The following is a 21,759-nucleotide window of genomic DNA, read 5'->3' as shown; positions in this document are numbered from 1 at the left end:
GAGGGAAAAAAGCCACTGCGTTCACGAGGCCAAGACGAGCTTTGGCTTGCTTCCAAGTGCTGTCTCCAGCGGCCTTATCATCATAAGCAAGACAGACAGACCGGGAGGACAGACAAACCTTCAAAGCACAAGGAGCCGCCTTTGGGCTGCGGGCTAACTTTCGGGTACTTATCGCATCTGGAAAAATATGTTCCTCCAGAGGTGCTAAGGCAAAGCAGGGATTAATTAAAATGGCAAGAGATGAGTTATTTATTAAACTGTTTTCACATTTTTAGCCGTGTTAGAGAGCTTCCTGCGGCTGCCATAGAGACAACAGCTACAGACAATAAAACTTTATGAGCAATTTAAATTCTCTCCTCCCTTAGGAGATGCGGAAAAACAATGACAACTGACTGCAGGTCGTGTGTATCTTGCCTTCATTAAGTAGGACTCTGTTTAAACACATATTATTCTTTTCCATCAGATAGTCACAGACTTCCACAGAGAGGGTAAATAGTTTATAGCTTCCACTTTCAACAATACACTATAAAAATACACTGCAGTCATATTTGATTATCCCATTTTGTTTAGTACGAAGCACTCTCAGCAGATCCGTCTGCTTATTTGCATGTGTCAGAATAGCAACAGAAATGGATTCCCGTGGGCAATGGAAAGTAGGTTTTGCACTTGGAAAATACAATAGTAATAACCACATGGTAAAACTGCAGATGCATGTGATAAATTAGATTTATCATCAGTCTTATACCATTCACACCTGAAATTTGCCCATAAATCCACCTCATTTGAGGCTTATTTAATGTTTCTTCTAAAGGTGCCCTGGAGCTAGAGATTCAATTTACCTAAGAACTGACAGGGGTAAAGAAACAAAAACATGTTCCCTTCCTTCCCTACAAAATGTGCAACTTCCTTGTCAAATATACACTAGCTTGAGTCCCGAGATGGGTACATTTCCATCCATGATCAGTTTGTATTTGGACTTTTGATGCTTTGCAAACATGAAGCAATAAGAAGCTAGGAAGGGGATCTGGAAAAAGGAAAGACTTCCCAAATATCTAATATAATATACAGCACTGCCAGTTAATTCCACTAGCATCTGTATACATATTTATGACTGAAGTATATCTTTATACTGTTTCTAATTCAGGTAACTTTAATACATGTACCTTTAATACATGTGCATTTAAAATTTTCCCAGTTTGCAAGGTCTTACTAGTTTTTCACATATTTTATCTTCCCAAGAGGTGGTGAAGCTTTGCTTTTAACAGGTGCCTCTCAGTGTGCCAATCTAAATACAATTATCCGTGGTTTTCCAAGCCTGTGCTGGTAAAGACTAAGGCTACTTTGAAATACTACATGAATGAAAATACAGATAGATGGGAAAAAGAGCGTGAATGAAGTAATAAACAATAAAGGGGTTTGGTTGCTGACTATACTAGTAACAAATGGGACTAAGGAAAATGAACAGATCATTCCTCACGTTACCCCACTGGAAATACAGAGCAGAGGCGATATCCTGAAATCGTAATTTCTTTGCAGTCCCATTTTTCCATACTTTTAGAGCACATCTTTGAATGCTTTGAAAGAAAAGACACTAGATGCTTGGACTAGATGATCTTCATAGGTCCTTTCCAATCTCAACCATTCTGTGATCCTTTGCTACAGTATCGCTGCCAAAAAAATGAGGCAATTTTCAAAAAGGCATCAGCACCATACAGCAGGTAAACCTGGAATTCCCCACCAAAAGGTACAGGAAAATGCTGAAGACATGCATTATGCTTTAACTTACACATCACTGAGGAAAGCTGCCACCCTTGCTGTCCAGCGGTGAGTCCACAGAAAGTGTACATGAACATTTCTTAGTCTATGCCAGGCTCATTAGCCAAGTGCTTGAAAGAAGCAGGCTAATGTGAGACAACACCATTTGGTTCCCATGAGCTGCCATCCTTCCTCCAGGGCTCTGAAGACCCCAGGATTTAAACAGCTGGTCCTTTCCTTTTCTTTTTTGATGCTTTATCATAGCAGCAAGGCAGCAGATTGCTTATATTCAATTTTTCTCGGACTCTTTTTAAAGTGTGAATGAGCATGTGTGTATGTTGAAGTGATAACATAAGGCTAAGCTACATTTCTAGTAAATATTACCTTAAATTATCCTGGAATGTAAAAGTGCACTTGTGCAAAACTAGCTGCCCAAAAAGGGAAGCAGAGCTGTAAACCATCCTGCCTCCAAGTTGAGCATGTCGGCAGGAGAGTCACTGTATAAGGGCATGTTTCCAGGTCACTTAAGCCTGCATCTGTGCTAGAGCTCATGCCCTAAAACACAGAACATGCGTGCACTCGATTGCAACAACCTCTCCTATGCCAGCCTTTACACTGTGGCAGGAAAGCAGCTGAGACCTTGTGGTCAGAGGAGCACCAGATTCCAGGGTGAATTTAAGCCTTTTCATCTCTATAACGGGGGTAGATGCGGGGAGAGCAAGGGATGACCTCCCACCTGTGACCAAGAGTGCGAGCACTGTGAACCGCATCACTGAAGCCACCTTCAGGGGGGATTTAAGCCAGGCTCTCATTTTGACTCATTCCAGCAGTGACAGCCAAGACATGGTCCAAACTCAGTTCCTGACCTCCTCTCGGCTGAGATGCAGCAGATCATGCAAGCTATTTTTACCTGTTTCAGAACAAAATCAAGTGGGCAAAGAAGCTGCTTACAGAGCTCTGCTTCTGAACACACAGCACGGGCAGTTGGACCCAGGAACACCTGTGACAGCCACATAAACCTGTGCATTGCCAGCAGTAATGACATGTGTGTAACTGTAATGACATGTGTGTAACATGTGTGTAACTGTAATGTAAGGCTGATGCTATGGGTAAAGCCATAAGCAGAAGGAAATGAAAAATTAAGGTACAAACCAGATGTTTCTCTTTCATCCACAGGCACAATTTAGTGATGCTGGAGTGTTGTGCAATGCCTGCGATGCTGACAGAGAGGGAGGCAGGACTGAGCTGGGCAACAAGGCTGATGGCATCCCTGAATCGGGTGACACTGCTGTATAACCTCTGGCAAATCATTTAACTCTCCTAGGCTTTGGGCCCCCTTTTTTTCAAGTCTCCCTTTATTAAATCTGTAAGACAGGAACAGTGTCACTAGATTTGGTCATTGCCCTGATTTACTGGGTCCCTAATTTTGGCTGGAACTGCTACTGTAATGCAGATAAGCAAAACAAAAGTGTTAAGTTTTGGAAGCTGTGACTTTTGGGGACATAAATGCACACTGCATTCCCCTGCAGAGCTGGGATCCTGCAGTGACACAAGACTTACTGCTGCATGCCTTGCCTTCAGGCAAGTCTGACTTTGGAAGTGAAGTTACATTATTGGGAGTGGGGAGGGAATAATTCTGCAATAAGCAGAAAGACAGCCACCAGAAATTATAAAGCTTTTGGTCAGATTCTTGGGTGAAATACACATAAAAGCAAATGGAGGCAGTGCAGAGGTGCAGTATGACCCTGCAATCCTACAGTCATCGGGAAAACAGGGAGGCTTAAGAACAAGGAACATATTTGGGGTTGGGAGGGAATAAATCACTGAACTGGAATCTGAAATGCTAGGCTCTTCTGTTCAACACACCACTCCAGCATCTCCAGCCTCCATCAGATGCCCTGCATGCCATACCAGGCTGAATTCAACCATATGTTTGTAGCTAAGCTATGAAATTCATTTGTCAAGTCCCAGGAGTTTTTGGCAAGTTGTCCCGTACTATATGTGTGGTCTGCTACACTAAAACAGGCGTGCAGAGCATTGCGGTGGGTATGTCTATAGGATCCAGAGGCAACACAGCCAACGATTTTCCTGTTCTGACTTTTAGTGCTGTGTAATAATGAACGGAGATAGAAAGGACTCAAGTCAAAGACGTTTCGGCACAGTTGCTAGGCTTAAAGCCTGCTGAAGGCTGCTGGAACGAGCTATAAATACGTATCTGAGCTCCACGCCAACTGTGTAAACTCAGAAGCTGCCTACTTCATTCAGGGACTTTATACCCACCAGAGAGTCCGGAGCCTGTTAGACTAGAGGCAAGTCAGTGGCTGGCAAGAGTCACATTTTCCTTGTGAAAGGGGATGTGGAAGATGCTAGGACAACGCAGGGGTGGATGATGGATAGGAAATTATTTCTCGGGTGTTTTGAAAGGAAACACATAATCCAGAGTTATGGGCCCTCATTAATCACGCGGAGGAGTCCCGAGGTGCCAAATCTCACAAGAACAGCTGGAGGACTTGGAGTCATTCGTAAGCTCTTCCTAACTGAACCCTTGCCGTGACATTTGCCCAAATTCTAGATCCCAATTCAAATATCACCACCTTGACCTATGAACAGCTGCCTAGTGGCTCCAACTCAAGCCGATTCACAACAAAAGATAAATCTTTCTGCTCCTAAAAGAAAGCAAAAATCTGCCAAGAAATTCTTTAACTCCTCTGCCTTGTGCAATCTTGGGCCAGTAGTTTTTGCAGCAAGAAGAGGTCAGTCCCATTTCTTCACCTCCTGAACGCACATCCCTCTTCCCTGCCGTGTAGGTTGCTACAGGCAGTGCTGCCACCACATTTTTAAATACAGCAAGCAGTGCAGACAGGAGGCAAAACTGTCAGAAACAGGCTTCATTACAGTTTTTGATATATAGTGTGAAGATGTCATTTTAACAGAGATTATCAGACTGCATAACAGGAAAAAGCCAGGATCTCTCTCAGCCTGGCAAGATCACCTTATCTTCAGAAGGCACTTCAGCTCATGAAGGTCAGCAGGTACCATCTAACGTTCTCCTTGGTGAAAACAAGACCCATGAAACTACTGTTACATGGACAAGTGCTGTGATTTGCCCCCCAGTGACAATGCAAAGCCAACTCTAAGGCTGCATGTTGACACCGCTGGTCCCGCAGCAACCTAGCTGCCCCTTAAGTTGGGTCCTTGGAGACTCTTTTCAGTTCTTCTAAGATGTATAAACTCAGATAGCCCAAACCTTGACAGCCTGCACATCTGGAGCTAGATTGAGTCCTCATGAATGCCAAACTATCTTAATTTCAGCTGAGGATGGCAGAAGACACAGGCACTCAGCAGTCCTCATCCTCCAACCCCAACTATATATCCAACCTTCAGGCTCCAGAGGACAAATCAAACTCGTCTGTGAAAGCAACACCCTGGCAAAACCAGCTGCAGCTTCTCCCAGGTAGTTTGGAAGATATCCATGTTTCAAATCTGCCCACTAAACCAGCCAGAAAATCATAATGGTGCCATCCAGGAAGGATTTAGCCATAACACGTAAAATGCATTTCCCCACTTTAGCATGGGGAAACCAGCAGATGAGATAAAAAGAAAGTTTTACAAAGTATATGCCACACTCCAGACTATGCTCTGATAGAGCAACACCTCTGAACAGAAATCCACTTATTTACAGATGGCTTCTAGTGCTATCCTGTAGCGGTTGTTTCCCACCTCCCACTCATATTTACGTGCTAAGTTTCAAACACCCACTGATCCAGGCTGAGGTCGCGAGATGCTCTGGGAGGAACAGCAGCCGTTTCCCTGTGCCTGTCCCAGCACAGCGAGGGGGACAGGCAGCGTCAGGCTGGCCCTTCACCAGGGACGGCTCAGCGTCACCCCTGCACGTCTGGACCCAGGTACTCACCTAAGAGCTGCACTCCGCGGGTGAGTCCGTAGACGTCGATCAAAGCCCAGAGGGGCTCTGCCGTCCTCACCCCGCTGAAGAAGAGCATCGCAGCAGAGTCGTTCACCCGATAGAAAACCCGTCCCTTCTTGTCCACCCAGAAGGCTATGATGTTTCCCTCGTTCGCAAACTCTTCTGGCAGAGCCTTGGCCCAAAAACCGCTTTGGGAAACCAAGTCAGGGCACGCGTACTTCGGCAGAGTGTCAGGGTTAATCCTCGATGGATCCTTGGAAGTAAACCCGAGTCGAAGAGCCCCACTCCAGCAACACTGCTTTTTAGTGATCTGCAAAGGTAACAGCAGCAATAACAGCGTTTGGCACTTGAACATTTACTTACACACTACAGGCTCTACGCCATCGAGCACTGACGGCCACTGCGCAGATGAGCCCACTAGATTTAGGAAACATTTTACCCACCAAACACTCCTGTAGCTTTTTCAGCTGCAAGTAGCAATGCTCCACGCTTAGGATACAATACACATATTTTTTAAAAAAAATCAAATCAAATCTATGCGGAGAAGTGAAACGTAATTACAGCTGCATGATGACTCACTTCTATTTCTAGGGTAATTCCTTTTGGCCTAAGAATCATCCTCTCACAAAATGTGCCAAAAACGGCCATAAGAGCTTTTATCTCAGCATCTGCAGCAGCAGAGCTCTTCCCCCATGGTGCTCGGATGATGGGGTCTCTCATGACCTGAGGGAAAAGCACTGGCTCCAGAATCACAGTCACCACCATAGGGTTTTCTGGGTTTCCCAGCCAAGTAAAAGACAGTCTTACCCCTGTTTAGTTTGTCAGATTGGATGAAATCACAGCCTTGTAGCAGAGAACTTGTGTGTGGGAAAGCACAATTTAAAGTATTTAACTCTATTAAATACACAAGTAGGAGGCAACAATAGATGTTGTCTTATGATTGGGGAAAACCTATTTATTTCAGCTGTGAGTGGTGTTTTTCCAGATATGTTGTGCACATCTACGCCCCAGCTGTCAGGATGCAGTTACTCAGCGTGTCTGGGGTCAGGAACATCTGCTATAGTTTTTGGGACAGTGCATGTGTCATATCCACCCTTCTGCACCTGAGAGACAGCAGGACGAAGGATCACAGATGCCTCCAGAGTCATCAGCTTCTTCTCATACGAACTGAGCCCTGGACTGAAGGGGATCTGAGGGGAGCAGGCAGCAGGTCCTAAACACATGCAGCACATCCAAAACACTACCCAGTTACAAGGTCTCTTTCTTCCCATGGAAGCAGGGAGTCTCCCAGGGTTAGTATGGTCCCCAGATGGAGAATGATGCCTTTGGAGAATTTTTTCTCCAATTTGGTGTTTGAGTATCAACCTGCTTGAAATTGTTCCTCTCAAAGGGATTCAGCCTGTCAGCATCCAGACTACGAAACAAAAGACCTAAGGATGCTGGATCCAATCCTGATGTGGGGCCAGGACAGTTCCTGCATGCCAGCTGACACATAACTGGTGTTTCTGTTCATGCACTGAACCTGTAGGAAACATGAGAGCACTTGAGATAGCCCTCTTCCATCAAAGCCTTGGCAGCCTCAAGCAATTTCTCTTGGCTGCAGGACAAGAGCAGAAACATGGATAGGTACCACCTACCAGATGTCTCACAAAACTTGCTACCTTACTGTCATTTCTTGCTCTGCCAAAGGGCTAATGGCTCAGATGAGTGGCAATGCCAGAGACTGAACTGTCCAGGACTGCAAGACTTTGTCCTCAAAAGCCTGGCAGCAGCCCCTTGTGTCCCAGCTTGGAAGCACAGGATTTTCACCAAGGGATTCTCCAAGACATTTTCTTTGGACTTCTGAATTCTCTTCTAATCACATTTGTAAATATTGCATTTCCCTTTCACATGTTCCTCTCCAAGTCAAATCCAGAACGTGTGCCCTTGGGGGCACAACAATCTCACAACAAAGACATTGTTCAAAGGCCTAGGGATTTCTGTTTTATAATTAAAGTGTCAGAGAAAATAACTCAGAGCTTCAGAAAAGTTATCAACACACAGTTCCTCAGTTAAGCGAGTCCTGCTCTTTATCCCTACTCAGTCCAGCCAAGCTCCTAAACTGTTTACATGAAACACTTGAGCACTGACCTCAGTCCCAGGAACCATGGGAAGCTCCTGCGTGCGGGATGGACAGTGGGGCGGCACTAAAAAGGGCTGAAGCAGATTTGCTACTTTGCAGATTTGCCTGGCCAGGATGGGATGGGACCATGCATGGGCCCAGTGGAAGAGGGATAGATGGGGCATGCACGTGACAAAACGGGGACTATACGCACACTCCAAGTAGAAGCCTGGATTATTTATTGCAGCAAATTTACTGCAAGCCCTAAAAGCTTTTGGGTCTGAGATAAATACGGCCTCATTGTTATTTGTACAATTTACTCTTTCACAGTCTCTTGCCAATACTTCACAGCAATCACAGGCCGCATGAAGTAAATATTCATATGGTAATCAAGGCTGCACATGTTCCATGTATTAATCAGCACCTATAAACAGTTCTCAATACAGTCTGACCACAGGCAAACTAATATCCAAATTAAAATCTAGTATAAAGCCTGCCAAGAATTAGACACAGCTGGACAAAGGGTACACAGTTTTGCTTAAAAAGGCAATGGATAATGATGGATCAAATTCTCTCTTCAACAGCCACTGCTAGCAGAAAAGCTTGGGAGGTCCACCGGGTACCAGAAGGGCAGGAAAAGATACAATCTACATCCAAACTGCTAAGCCATGGCTGCTTCCACAGACTCAGCCTCCTGCCCTTTACTGCCTTGTGCCTTGTGTCACCTTTGACAACCTCACTCCATTCCCCAGCAGTGCCCTGACTCACATGGAAGAAATCATACTGGGACATGTATCTCGGAGGCGAAGAAAGAGGAAATCTGGCTGCTTGATGGCATTCCCAAAGTGGCAAAGAAATCTCAGAATAAAACCCAAGACACAATATCTAATAAGCAGAATGAAATCTCCTGACTTCTTTCCTCTAGTTTTCCAAAGGGAGTTTAGACTTTATAGGACCTGAATGATTGGGTTCATGGTTAGTCTTTAGCTGGTGAGAAGGTTTAAGATGCCATTTTCCACAGGCACACACAAGAACAAGGCAATTGCAGGAGGAACTTATCAGAAAAGCAAAGATGTTTTCACATTTTCATCCATCCCTAGAGAACAAGTTCTGCTGAAGCCTGTTGATTACTCCCATGAGACCTTCCCATTGGACTCAGCAGGAGCTCTGCTCATAAATCACTTGTGCAGATTTTCATGCATATTCTTCACATATGTTATGCAAGCTAAAATCCTAAAATATACAGTAATAAACAAGTGTGAATTTCCAGAGATAGCTACATTGTTTCAGAATGAGGAAGAAATAACCCAGAACCTTTGCCTAAACCACTAAACCCACTCAAATCTTTGATGATGTTTTCAAAAATGAAATGCTGCTTTCATCTCCTCCCAAATAATTTTCGCAGTTGTTTGTCCAAACTGCTGGCCAACGTGGAAAAAAAATCCCATTAGGCAACGTGAGTGAGTCCTGCTGGGTTTCTAGCCTGAATGGAAGCAGTAAGAGCTCCACAGGAAACATAACAAACCTGTAGGAGGGATTTTCTACCTACGGGCCTGAGCCTGAAGTCACTCTATATCTGAAGTCACTCTGAAATCTCTCTATATTTTCAAAAGGAGGCATCTTCCTCATTTCTTGCTCCTTTGCTGGCTGTAAGGGAAGGCTGATACGCTGCAGTAGGTCCCAGCACTCTGGGACCTCTAGCAACGGGCAACAGCAGGATCATTCAGACTCAGTAGCTATATGCAGATAAACCTCCTGGAAAACTCCTTGTGTGTAAATGAAGGATTTACAGGCAGATCTTTCATGTGTGCAACGAACTAAAGTAGCCAAAGAAGACGACCTACTTTGTGCCAATGGAAGGCAAGAAATCAGCAAAGAACAGAAAAATGCAGTCCCACAAACTAGAGGGCATAAAGATTGGAAAATATCTGTGGATGAAGTTTAAAGGGCCCCAAGCTCCTTCAAGACGCTGGGAGCCTAAAAAATGCTTCAGTTCCTACGGGGACTGATGAATTTCTTCATCGGGAAGCAGCTCCCGGTGCACATGGAGGCATGCTGTCTTAGAGGAGCTGAACTTCCCACACCAGCTGCAGCACAAGGGGTACCAACTCCATCCTCCTGGCTACCACAGACACAAAGGAAGTGAAATCAGCCTCTGCCAGCAAGAAAAATGTGATGCCTGCAATGTTCTCTCCTCTGACCTTAATGCTATCAGGTGACTGATTCAACAAAGCAGTCAGCAGACTGCCAGAAAGATCCTCTTCTTAGACTGTGGGCAACTGTGCCCACACTGACTGTTCCCTTCATCCTTTCAGCCAAACCCTTTTATCTTCCCTGCCAAGCACACGAGCAAGTACCTTCACTTCCAGGTCCTTTTCACCTCTTATCTCTTGGCTGTGGAGAGGCTGACTCCCACCCTCCATGAGACCAGCCCTCATTGCTGCCTTGTTTACAGGAAGAAAAGTGCTCGTTGTGGAACTTTGTGGCTCGTTGTGGTGCAAGCACCAAAGCCTGGTACACCCCAACATGCATTCACAGCAGCTCCCATGGCAATAAGGGAAGGTACCATTTACTCACCTTAAGCCTGACTTGTTCATAAATAACGATGGGTCTGTTGCTGAAGGTAATGGCATTGCAGAAGCTAGCCTGGCGCTTCACTGCCTTCTGCGTCGTGTCCATGATGATCTGGGATCCCTTCGTGTGAGGATGGAAAAGCAGAGGGCTGATGGACAGAGCTCCACACTGTGGGATGGGGAGACAGTGCTTCTGCTTGTGGTGGCATCGGTGGGAGGAAGCTGAAAATGACCCACCTATGGAATCTGAAAGCAGAATGGGGAAAAAAGGGTTTCAAATCTGCTGTGAGTAATAAGTAAAAAACTTTCAATGCAAAAAAAGCAGGGGTACTTCAGAAGGGAACTATAGATCAAAATAAAAGTTAGTCAACTCCACTCTGTAAATCACTCAGGGTTTCTAGAGCATCTTGAACAATAAAAGGCTACGAGGATACCGAAGGCTCCCATCTGGACAGTCTGATAGTACAGAGCACGACATGGTGACCACAGCTCAGCACTGAAATAACAGGCCATCTTGAGGCCACACATCAGAAAAGAAGGCAAGAACTGGTTCCAAAACTGGAGCAAAGCACGTGTGAAGTTGCTGTATCAAAGCTGTCACACTTAGGGAAAAATCTTCCACTTCCAGAGGACTCCCACACAACTTGACCATTCCTTTCACTCCTTTGCAACAGCAACTCCATTGATCCTTGCCTCCATGCGTCTTTGGATGCTGTTCTTTCCACCCGTGCTAAGTGCCAGCTCAGACACATACATTGCTAATTTCTACTCAAGCACCGCTCAGCAATAACCCACCTGGATTCCTCCACCAACCACCATCCATTCTCCTCCCTCCTCCACTGATGGGAACCTCAGCTGAGATCCCACTTGTCATGAGGGCATTGATCATCATGCTATGATTACAGCGAGGAAAGCAAAGAGGGAGAAAGGCTATGAAGCAGGGAGGAGATTACGTCTTTCTCTAACCAAGGCCCTACACAAAGAATCAATGCATGATCAACATAGTCACGACAGCAGCTTTGTTCATGAACGAATGGATGCGTGAGTTTCCTTTCAACAGGGAGCCTGCAGCAGTACAAGCACAAAACAATCATTATACTGAACACAAGTCATCTGCTTCCTTTTCCTTGTGTGCACATAGACACTACATTATGCACATATGTTTGGGAGGAAATACTTGTAGATTTGGAAACAGAGTATCAACAGAATAAAGGATTATTCTGTGATAGACTCAGGGATGCAACAAAAGCAAATATGACCTTAACAATGTGCCAGTTTGCGCTGTAAAGATGCATGACTAAACAGTGTGGTTAAAAACTGCATTCCTCAAACACACAAACTATAGAAACTAAGTACATACATTATTCACACAAATTAATTGCTGACAGTTATGTCTTTATATAGCTACTATAAAATAATGCTTACCCCTCTAATGTAACTCTTGGCTTTGTAATAAAAAGCCTGCACCCTATTCCTCCCAGCCTTTGGGGTAGTTTTAGCTTGTAGCTACGCAAAGTTGTAATGGCACATCATCAAGGTGAGCTTGAATAACTACCAACAGAACTTAAAATCCTGGTTTCTGATGAGAACATTTTAATTCAACTTCAGCATCAGTCACACCGGCCTGCTCCTCTCATCTCCTTGCTGTTTTTTTTCTCCCATTTTCAGCAACAGTGCTATCCCTTCAGAACAGAGCAGGGAAGCCAGACAAACAAGGCTGTTACCTTTAAACACTTTCGCTAATGCTTTAAGGGAGAGATGAACCAACTGGGAGTTATTTGATGCTAAAAACTATGTGGAATATAAGTCATCTTCCTTCTAATCTTACTGGATAACTTGGCTGGGATTAATAGCTGCCGCACCTCTCCATAGGACATTGCGCCGTTTTAAAATGTGGTAATGGAGTCACCAAAACTGCCCACAGCTTTCAAAAGAGGCTCTGATAACAACACTGCGTATGTCCAGAGCATCTGCTGGAGCAGCGTTACGGAGCCGTAGGGTCCTGCCTGACCCCGGGGGAAGGATGTTAGAGGAATGCTTATTTGCTGTGACAGTCCGGCACCACCATGTGAGAATGGGTCAAACCCAGGCCAGACCAACGCCTGCAGGACAAGTGCCCCCCATGCAGACAGCCAAAATGCAGGGCAACCATGCTCTACAGGAACAGGAGAAACCACCCCAGGATCAGCTTCCACAGGCAGATGATGCAAATGGGGAGGAGACCCCCTTCTTTCTCCCAAATGCTCTTACACAGCAATGACTCCGACATGATGAATAAGCTCAGGTAAGGACCAGAAAATGTCTTAATTTTTAAAAAGTGCAACTATTTAATAATGGGGTTTTGTACCTTACAAATGCTTGGTTGGAGAAGTTACAAAACAATGGGTCAAATGGGCCTTTGCTCAACTTCTTCAAGGCAGCATGTCCACTCCGAAAGGAGGAGACACCATGCAACTTCAGATGGCAACACAAACACCTACGACTGGACTTAGACAAGGAAAGGGACACTTTAGCAACACAATGATACATTGCTGTCCTTCCTTGGCCGGCTACAAATAAAATAAATCATCTGCTTAAAGTTTTTGTTCTCACTGGGCTGGACCTGGACTTCAGCCTTCTCCCATCCCCTTGTTTAAACTACTACACATTTTGACGTCCTCAGCCTTTGCTACCAGCAATACTGGTACAATACAGCTGGGGCCCTTGCAGTAGGTTTCAAATTTTTTTTCTTTATGTAAAAGAGTTGAGTGAAAATCACAAACCCAGAGTTTCAGCTGGCAAAATAAGCAGAAGTCCTCCTGATTTCACAGCAACCATGCAAGACTCCATTAACCCAGAGTCTGTCCCAGACTCCTCCTCTCCCACAACCTGACTTATCCGTCACCTACAAAGGCAAAGTGAAGTAATTGCTTGAAATAAGAATTGCAAACAAATAAGTATTTGAAAGAAGGCTGAAATCTGAGAGCGTGTTCAAGGGCACTGCAGGTTTCCCACTCCACAACACAACACAACTTCCCCCTGACAACACGCCAGGACTACGCAAACTGGTATCTTGTGACAAAAGTCACAAGAGCAAATTCATGCCTGTTTGAAAACAGCCTCTGTGTCAAAGGGCTGCAAATCTAGAGAAGCACTATGGACCCCTGTACAGCTTTCCAGGTTTCACGCTGGGGGTCACAAAGAACAGCATCTGCTCACTCTTACGGTTTTAAAGATTGGATAGACCTCAGTTTTCAATTCATGCACAATAATAGGTGCTGTTGAACCATTTCATTCAGTACTGGGTTTGAACTCTGAACACAGCCTGCCCCTAATACCATGAGCCCCGCCAAGAGAGCAGCAAAAGTGGTAATGTACCACTTGCTCCCCTGAGCCACAAGTACATGGATGGATCTTCTGAAACCTTTAGCAAGCCAAGGTGAAGGAGACGTTACGTGAACCACAATGTGAAGCACTCTGCACCGCTCTGCCTTCAGCGTCCCACTCCTAAGAGCATCCTTTTTGGAGCCCTGTTTGAGAAAGCAGAATATTGCCCCAAAGGTGACACACATCTCCCTCCACGTGCATTAGCTGTCCCTGGTCTCCTGGATCCCAAGGCCTGAGCAGCGTCCATACACTATATAAAAGGCAGCACTGGATGTTCTCAGCTTAGCAAAATGCATCCCAAAGCCTGTTAGGGGTTTTCACCAGAAGTGTTCACGCTCTGCAAACATTAGGCATAATCTTAAAGGCTTGGGATTTCTTGAATGCTGCAAGAAATGACTGGATTTGATTTTTTTAAAAATACATTTTTTCCAGTTGAAAAAATCTCGATAGGCACCTATCAGAATACTGTCAAAACTCATCTCAGACTGAAAAGTAACTGCGAAGTATTTAAGATAAACTTCTTAGAGCATGCAAAGTAAGTGGCATTCAGAATTGAAAGAAACAGAAAAGAAGACTTCAAAACAGAGCTCAGGAACTGACACGCAATAGCAACTGGGAACGACAAATCTCTGTCCACCTGGAGAGGAGGAGAGGAGAGGTCTGGGGCTGGTGACAGACGTACCTGTCCTGCAGGTTAGCGACAGGGAAAAGAGTGTACAGGGCAAAACACCACACTATGAAAGGAGAAAAGGGTTTCAAAATTATTACACTATCAAAAGAGGCTAACGGAGAGTGCTTTATCTGGCAGGTGGCCTTACTGTATATGCATTTAAAAGGAAGGTTTCTGAGAAGGAAGAAAAGGAAACCATGTGCAGGTGTGGGGAACGCAAGGGAAGCCCTGCCCCAGGGACGCACGCATGGTGCAGCAGAAAAGCCCTATCCCTGAAAGAGTACGTGCACAGCCTTTCCAAAGCTGGATGGTTACTAGCAGCACAGGGAGAAAAAACCAACTATGAGGCAAATGCTCATAAGCCTTACTGCTTTTTGAGGTGTTCCCATACTTTGGGGAATTATGACAGTGAAATACAGTGTAACTAGTTACACTGATCCTTCACATTTGCTAATAAAGTTCAAAAGGAGAAAACCGCAATGAATTCATTGTGGTAGGCTTTGCAAATGGATTCTTAAAAGCACACTTCAAGATACAGTTTACTAAAAATAAATATTAGCTTAACACCAGTGGAAACTGAAAAGGGGTTGCAAACCTTGTTTCCTCACATGCAGCCTGACCCGGGGCATGTGCACAGAAGAGAGGGAACAGTAAATTAATAGAAATGAAAAACAAGGGTTCCTTCACTGCCTTTAAAAACATGTTTGCTGTTCTTGAAGGAATAAGTAACCACGTATCTCCAGTCTATATCCAAGTCTCCCTGTGCCTGTTATGATGATAATGACCCTATCAGATTGCTGTCATGGTGAACTACTCATCTTGGCATTACAAGATGACCAGGAAACAAAGCTTTGCTCTTCCACAAAGACAGACTATAGTTTTACAGGTGTTGGGGCATTCAATTATAGAAATGCAAAGGGTTAATTCTGGAACATTAAATCCAGAACACCTGAAATTATGGAGCATCTTGGGTTAAACTTTAGTGAATTAGGGACATATCTAGGTGGATCTGAGCCAGCAGGTCAGATCTAGCACTCCCATCCAAGACTCCAAAACAAGTCAAAGCCAAAATGTAACTTATTTTCATCTGTGCTATTTTAGCAGTGATGAGATGTATCAAGAGAGTAGGTTTGCACATAGTGTAAGATTTTCCATTTAAATTGCAAACTACGAGACAAGAGGCAGGTGCAGACAGACCACATGCACATGAAAGGAGATAATACCAGTCAGGCTGGGGCTTGGAGTTGTGGGTTTTTTTAGACCAAAAAGCAAAGCTGTGTTTAAAGTAACAGATCTGAAAGACAACAAGGGTGGTTTTACAGACATCTGTGAGAAGGCCCCCCATATAAAAAGTGGGCAATAGGAGCCGGAGCTGATTGCAGGATGATCCACAATGGATCCATCTTTCAAACCTGACTGATGGGTGGTAGTGAGGGGTTAGTTTGTGAGGAGCCTTCAAAGTGAAGAAGCTGATTTATATTTTCATAGAGAAAAATAAAACTGGTGAAAGAGATGCAGAAAGTGACAGTAAGGACAGAGGGCAGGAAAACAAGTACAAGAGGAGAAATTTGGAATAAATACAAGTGTGGCAAGACTTTGTCAATAGCAGAAGAGAGAAGACTGAGGCTTGCAGAAAGGAAAGGAAACGGGAAAGGCTGTGTCCTAAAGATGAGACAGATGTAGGCAGAATCTGCAAGACTCAGGACACTGATGTGTTTGAGCGGATTTAGGAGGATGGGCTGAAACAGACTGCCATTTCCTCTGCCTCTCCGCTCACCTGGGATGCGCATTTGCCCGCCATCACATGCAAGGCAGGAGCTGAGGAGCAGATACATATCCTGTTCAACAGTCGCTCTTCATGCAGATGCCATAACCTCTGCAGGAGTGCCAGGCAGTTACCTGGGTGTGGGGCTTTTTTAGCAACATTCGCTGAACCCATCGACTTACAAGTCCCTGGTTACAACTTGGATGTGAGGCTTTACGAAGGCTTGCTTGAGGACGATGCTGACGCTATGAGTATTAGTAAGAGTCAGGAGGGTGGCAATTTTTATAAAGACTGAAAAAAGAAGGTAAAAGAGTTGAGGAGTGACAGGAGAATAAGAGCTCTCCTTCAGTTATATTAAGTCTGAGTTTTTTGTAATATTTCATTGAAAAAGCAAAAAACCCTACAGCAAAAATTTAGGTTGGCCAAAGGAGACTTAAGTACAAGAGAGGAGAGGTGAATCTGTTAACTGACTGTAGGAAGGATATGGCTGAACTAATGTTTGTGGTTGAAATTACCCAGAGAGCGATGAGAAGATGCTCCTGGGCAGAGCCTACAGGAGCCTCTGCCAAACATGGGAAGGAAGATGAGGAGGACCCTTGAAATGCAGGAGAGGGAGGAAGAGAGGACAGCAGGGCAGGACTGAGCTGGGGAGGCAAACCCTCACAAACACCATCTCCAGGAGGAACAATCCAGCTGACAGCACTGCAAGCACTCAAAAATACCAAGCACCACGAAAGTGGCTGATTATGCCCTTTTTTTTGTGAAGAAAAGATGTTATCTGAAGAGAGGTGTGTGAATATATAACTATTTCTATATGCACATAAGGCTGTCTGTCTAGAAGAAAACTCCTTCCCCTTATAAATTAATTTTTAAACTTGACATCTTCAGTAATGATGCTGTGTAATCATTAACCAACCCCTGGTCCCTAATTAGGCACTGTTTACTCAGCATCTCTCACAGTCATTCGCAGCAATTCAGTCACCGACGTGGCACGCACGGAGGACGGCCGCGAGAGCTCCGGCATCGCTCCACTTCCTGCGGGTGCAGCCCACCCTTTGCAGGCTCCCTCCTCGCCCTCTCCCCACGCAAATCCCCCCGAGCCCCCGCGGACCCTAAGTCTGCTAAGCACATAAGAACAGCAAGAGGATAAGTAAGCAGCCATATGCTCCCGTCTGCCGTGCAAGGAGAGAGGGGGTAGAGCCCCCCGCAAAGATGCTGGGCAGCGGCAGGATGAATTGCCTCACGACCCGCGTCCCCAAGGGTCCAGCCAGGTCCATGGAAAGGAGACCGAGATCCCTGCATCAGCAGCAGCCACTTCTCCCCACACTATCTGCTAGCAGCTCCTCTGATCCACAGCAGGAGCGACTTGCATGGGCCATATAAGTATTTATTTTTGAGAGCAGCAAGGCAGTTCTGACTTTATTCTCTTTGCATCTTGGTAATTCTTTATTATTATTACTAAGGCACCATAAGTTAAATGTTATGAGTAGGAAATGAGAAGATCAAAGTAAAAAATGGTGCTCTGGAAGCACCCAAGATCTCTTTCTTGATCTAGAGCGTTTTTGTTCTGCTGTGATCAGGTCAGGTCTGTCAGCAGTCTAACAAGAGATGTAAAAATGTATTTATGTCTTCTAACAAAAGAAAGCAAGATTAAGTCCAGTTCAGTTTAAGATTTAGGGATGTTTTAAAAATTCTGTTTATCCTTTTCTTGCAGATGCACAGTTGGAGAATCTTCTCCTTTGCTAATACTTGATGCTTCAGGAGGAGGAACAACAACTTGCCCAGGGTGATAGCTGATCTGTCCATGCTGCAGAAAGTGTGACAGAGGGAACTAAAAAACGCAAAATTTTACATGCTAACTCCTCTTGATAGTCCTTATCTTCTCAAAGATAAGCAGGTACACTGTTGGCCGTAAGATTATGTATACTGTATCAAATAAGTTATCTTTGCTCCTCTGACCCATTGCATTAATGAACCAGTTACCTGCACTAGCTCCTTTTCCAGGAATCGTCCACCTGGGACAATCCAGTGAACCATCCCACTTACTGTAATTCCAGTTACTCATTTTCTTAGTATAGATCAGAACTATGCACAGAACATTTTACACCTCTATTAACATTACAGAATTCCTCCTAATTTATAATCATGTAAACTAAGCCTAAGTAGATATTGTAGATATGTAACTAAGAGTGGTGCTGCTGAGATGGGGCCAACAGCACCTCCACCCTTCTCTCTAACCTCATGCGAGCGCACGGAGAGGGCAAGTTCAGCTTCTGCTCTCACCCATGTCCTGCTGCAGGTCTGCCAGGAAGCCAAATGGTGGCTCTGCATGTGCTCTCCCCAAACAGCACATCCCCTTACCCCTGCCCGAGACAGGCGCCTGGGCTGGGCAGGTCCCAAGGCACAGTACAAGTACAAACCTTGCATTGGTGTTGAACCAAAGCCTCACCCTCACAAGTCCAGTGTTTCCACTACAGTGCTAAATGCACGCTGCTTTTTCCCTTCTCCTCCTGCAGTCCTGGGCACAGCTGTGATGAAGAGCTAAACTGCTGCCCCAGAGGCAGCCGTGTTCCACTGCACAGCCCACAGCCAGCAGAGCAGCCACTGTCGAGGGTTCATGACAGTTCACGCTGCAAAAAAGTAGCTACATAAAAGCAGAGCCGCACTGCAAATATTTTATGGCCACGTAGTATTTCCATGCACTACAAATCAATGTAAAAGATGTTTTCTTCAAGGGGCCTCATGTAGACTGTGTTTTTAAAATGCATTCCCTCTGCTAAATATAAATCAGTAAGAGATTTTGTTCTTCCAAAAGATTAACTAGCCTCAGTATTTTGGGATCTAATTCTGGAATACTTGTATATGTGCCAGCATTCTCTTCCAATTTAAATACAGTTTAATGGAAAGTCTATCCTGGGCACATTTTCCATGTACGGTGTAATAGCTTGGAAGTCTGAATATTGAGAGTTCACCAGAAACAGAAGTAACCTGTCAAGGTTAAACTTTAGATATTTGTCAGGACAAGGAGGAAGGTGGGAGCAACAGAGAGCAGGAAAAAAGCAAACGTAAAAGTGGCAGAGACAAGCAAATGGACCTGTAGAACCAAAATCTAAGATATGGTAGAAAATGGTGTAACCTTCCTACAAAGCCATCCAAAGAAAATGCAAGTTCAAGAAGATATTGTCCCTAACTCAAGCCCTTGAGTTAGCTTTGAATCATACCTGTGTAAAATAAAAGATGTGCCTCTGGACTCAAGATGCTGAACTGGGCCCACAGCAGGCTACTCACACTGCATATTTACAATATAATGAGCTAAATTAGGATGCTGTTCTTTATACTCCCTCTATCACCGGTGGAAAGAGAGAGGGTCTTAAGAGGGTAATGAAGAGCATCTTGTCTGGATCATCAGCTGGAGGACACTCTCCCACTGCTCCACCATTCATCCCAGTGCATGAGATTATACATTAGGGATGCAGAACACAGTGGCCAAAAATCTCCTGTTGTTTCTGACCTCCCATGTTGTGTCTTGTTTAGCACAGCTCCCTAATCAGAGACCATTTCGCACCAAGAAAGACAAAAGTCCCAGACCGGAGACACCATCCTACCTTGCTCTCTCCAAAAATTTTGGCTCTGCCAAGTGTCCCTGGAATAAGGCAAGTGAACAATAAGACCTTGGAATAACACTGGCTCCCCAATACAGGACAGAAAACAGGAATATCTCTGCAGAGACAACATCTGCAGGAAGGTGGTATGGGTGCTGGGCTCATATTCGTAGCTCTGGGGCAGAGAACAAAGACTGCTGGAGGAACGCCTCTAGAAAGAGCCCGGAAAACACTCCAGGACAGGGACGGCATCATTCATCTCACAGCAAACTCTAGACTTGCACTAACTGAAATATCCCTGAGATAATGGCAATTTAACCCTCAAATACCATCAGTTCCTCAAAGCCATGAAAGGTTTAGAGACCAACATGCTAGGTGAGCTTAGATCACAGCGAACAGCAAAGAGCTCTTTCCTCAAGAGGTCATGGGCTCAGCCATGCTGGGGATTCAGCATCTGCACATCTCTTGTGCCCTCCCAAATACCTATTTCTGTGCACAGCACAGGTATGCCCAGCACAGCCCTGATGTGCTCCTGCCTTACAGCAGAGCACGTTAGTAAGGCATAGTATTCTTTTCAAATCAGAAACAGTGTTGACAACTTTGGACCACAGTTGTGAAATCTTCAGTGGCTTCGTTGCCTCTTCTGCATTTTGCTGCTTGAGTTTATAGCAAATGTCACTTGTGTCTGCCCTCACTTTCATTTAGCATCTGGATGGGTCAGGATATATATCCCAGAGCCTCTTCTTCTCCTCTTACCCAGCTGGACAGTGTAGATTATGTTTATCATTCAGTACCACATACCATGAAGTTTTAAGCCATAATGCCATTTCTAAAGAATCTCAGGAAGCAGTTTTTCTTCTATCATACATGACATTTACACTTGGAGTGTGCCTTTTTTCCTAATATAAACCATCCATTTAGAGTCACTTCGAGGTACTGCAAAATTGGGTCATTTCGTGTATACTCTTGTTTAAAAACGCAGTGCTCAAGTCATATTTGTTCACACTCTTCCCCCTGAAGTTCCCTGCCATTGTTCTTTGCAGGGTCTCTTGAGAGCACGCCTTCCAGAAGCAGCTCCTTACCCCATCTGTATTTAAAGCTTATCAAGCAATTATGAGATGTGATTATTTTTCTGGAGCCCAAGCGGTGCTTTGCCCAAAGGCTCCCGTTCCCTCCTTTCAGTGGTTTCAGTGCACCTCCTCCACTAAAGTCTGCCTGCAAGCGCATGTGAAACAGCTTGTCTCCAAACCTAAGAGCCAGCGCTCCCCTTCCCACGGAGCAGCCAGCGGACGCCCCAAGGTGACAGCATGGATGAAGGACAATGTCCAGCTACAGAGGCTTCCTCTGATGACGATCTTCCACCCCTTAACAGAGACACCAAGAATTTCCAGACCACTGCGGCTCCCATTCTGCAGCTGCATTGCTCTCGTCAACCAGGGCTGAGGGTCAGCCCGCGTTACCCCCAGAGCCGGCTGAGCAAGCACTTAGTCCTCCTGTCTGTCTAAGGACGATGTTGCTTAGCAATGTGAGCAGGCCTCTGAATCTTTTGCACCTTCTGGTGCAAAACATTTAAACCTCCTCGTGTTAATGTCTTAATACTCAGGTCATTGCTTTTTCCTTTCTGCAGACTGGTGGCTGTAGATATACTGTCATCCAGTACGTCTTCTCTATGTCTTTTTTTGTCCATTTTCATTTCTTTCTGATCAACTGAAAATTCCCTTTTTCAGCACAAGAAAATTACACTGCTCTCTATGGTGTTAGTTGGTGCAGTCTCCAAACGATTTCCATCCACACCAGTTACCCAAAGATTTTCATTCAATATAAAGTCCAAAAGCAATCCTAAACGGAAGCCCTCTAAACATACATCTGCCGAGGGACTCCTGGCTGCAGGGTTTATGCCTTTGTGAAACAGAATATGAAATTTCTTTGCTCACAAAGGAAAAATGCACCTGAAATTCTAGTCTTGCTACACACTGACTAGACCCACAAGATATTGATTCCA

The 21,759-nt window shown here is 44.9% G+C and overlaps 1 protein-coding gene across 4 annotated transcripts in view; it reads right to left on the bottom strand.

Annotated features, from left to right (window-relative positions):
* NEURL1 (neuralized E3 ubiquitin protein ligase 1) overlaps window positions 1-21,759 on the bottom strand; it is a 167,672-nt gene that overhangs the window by 58,333 nt on the left and 87,580 nt on the right. For all 4 annotated transcript variants that reach the window (XM_072871172.1, XM_072871174.1, XM_072871171.1 and 1 more), the window contains 2 exons: window positions 10,359-10,600; window positions 5,669-5,990 (listed from right to left, as the gene is read on the bottom strand). In XM_072871172.1, coding sequence (XP_072727273.1) covers window positions 5,669-5,990; window positions 10,359-10,600 — 564 coding nt within the window. The remainder of the gene's footprint in view (window positions 1-5,668; window positions 5,991-10,358; window positions 10,601-21,759) is intronic.

The sequence above is a fragment of the Ciconia boyciana genome, chromosome 8 (assembly GCF_034638445.1).
Source record: "Ciconia boyciana chromosome 8, ASM3463844v1, whole genome shotgun sequence".
Lineage (NCBI taxonomy): Eukaryota > Metazoa > Chordata > Aves > Ciconiiformes > Ciconiidae > Ciconia > Ciconia boyciana.
Note: the sequence above shows the minus strand (reverse complement) of the source record. Positions and strands in the feature narration are given on the sequence as shown.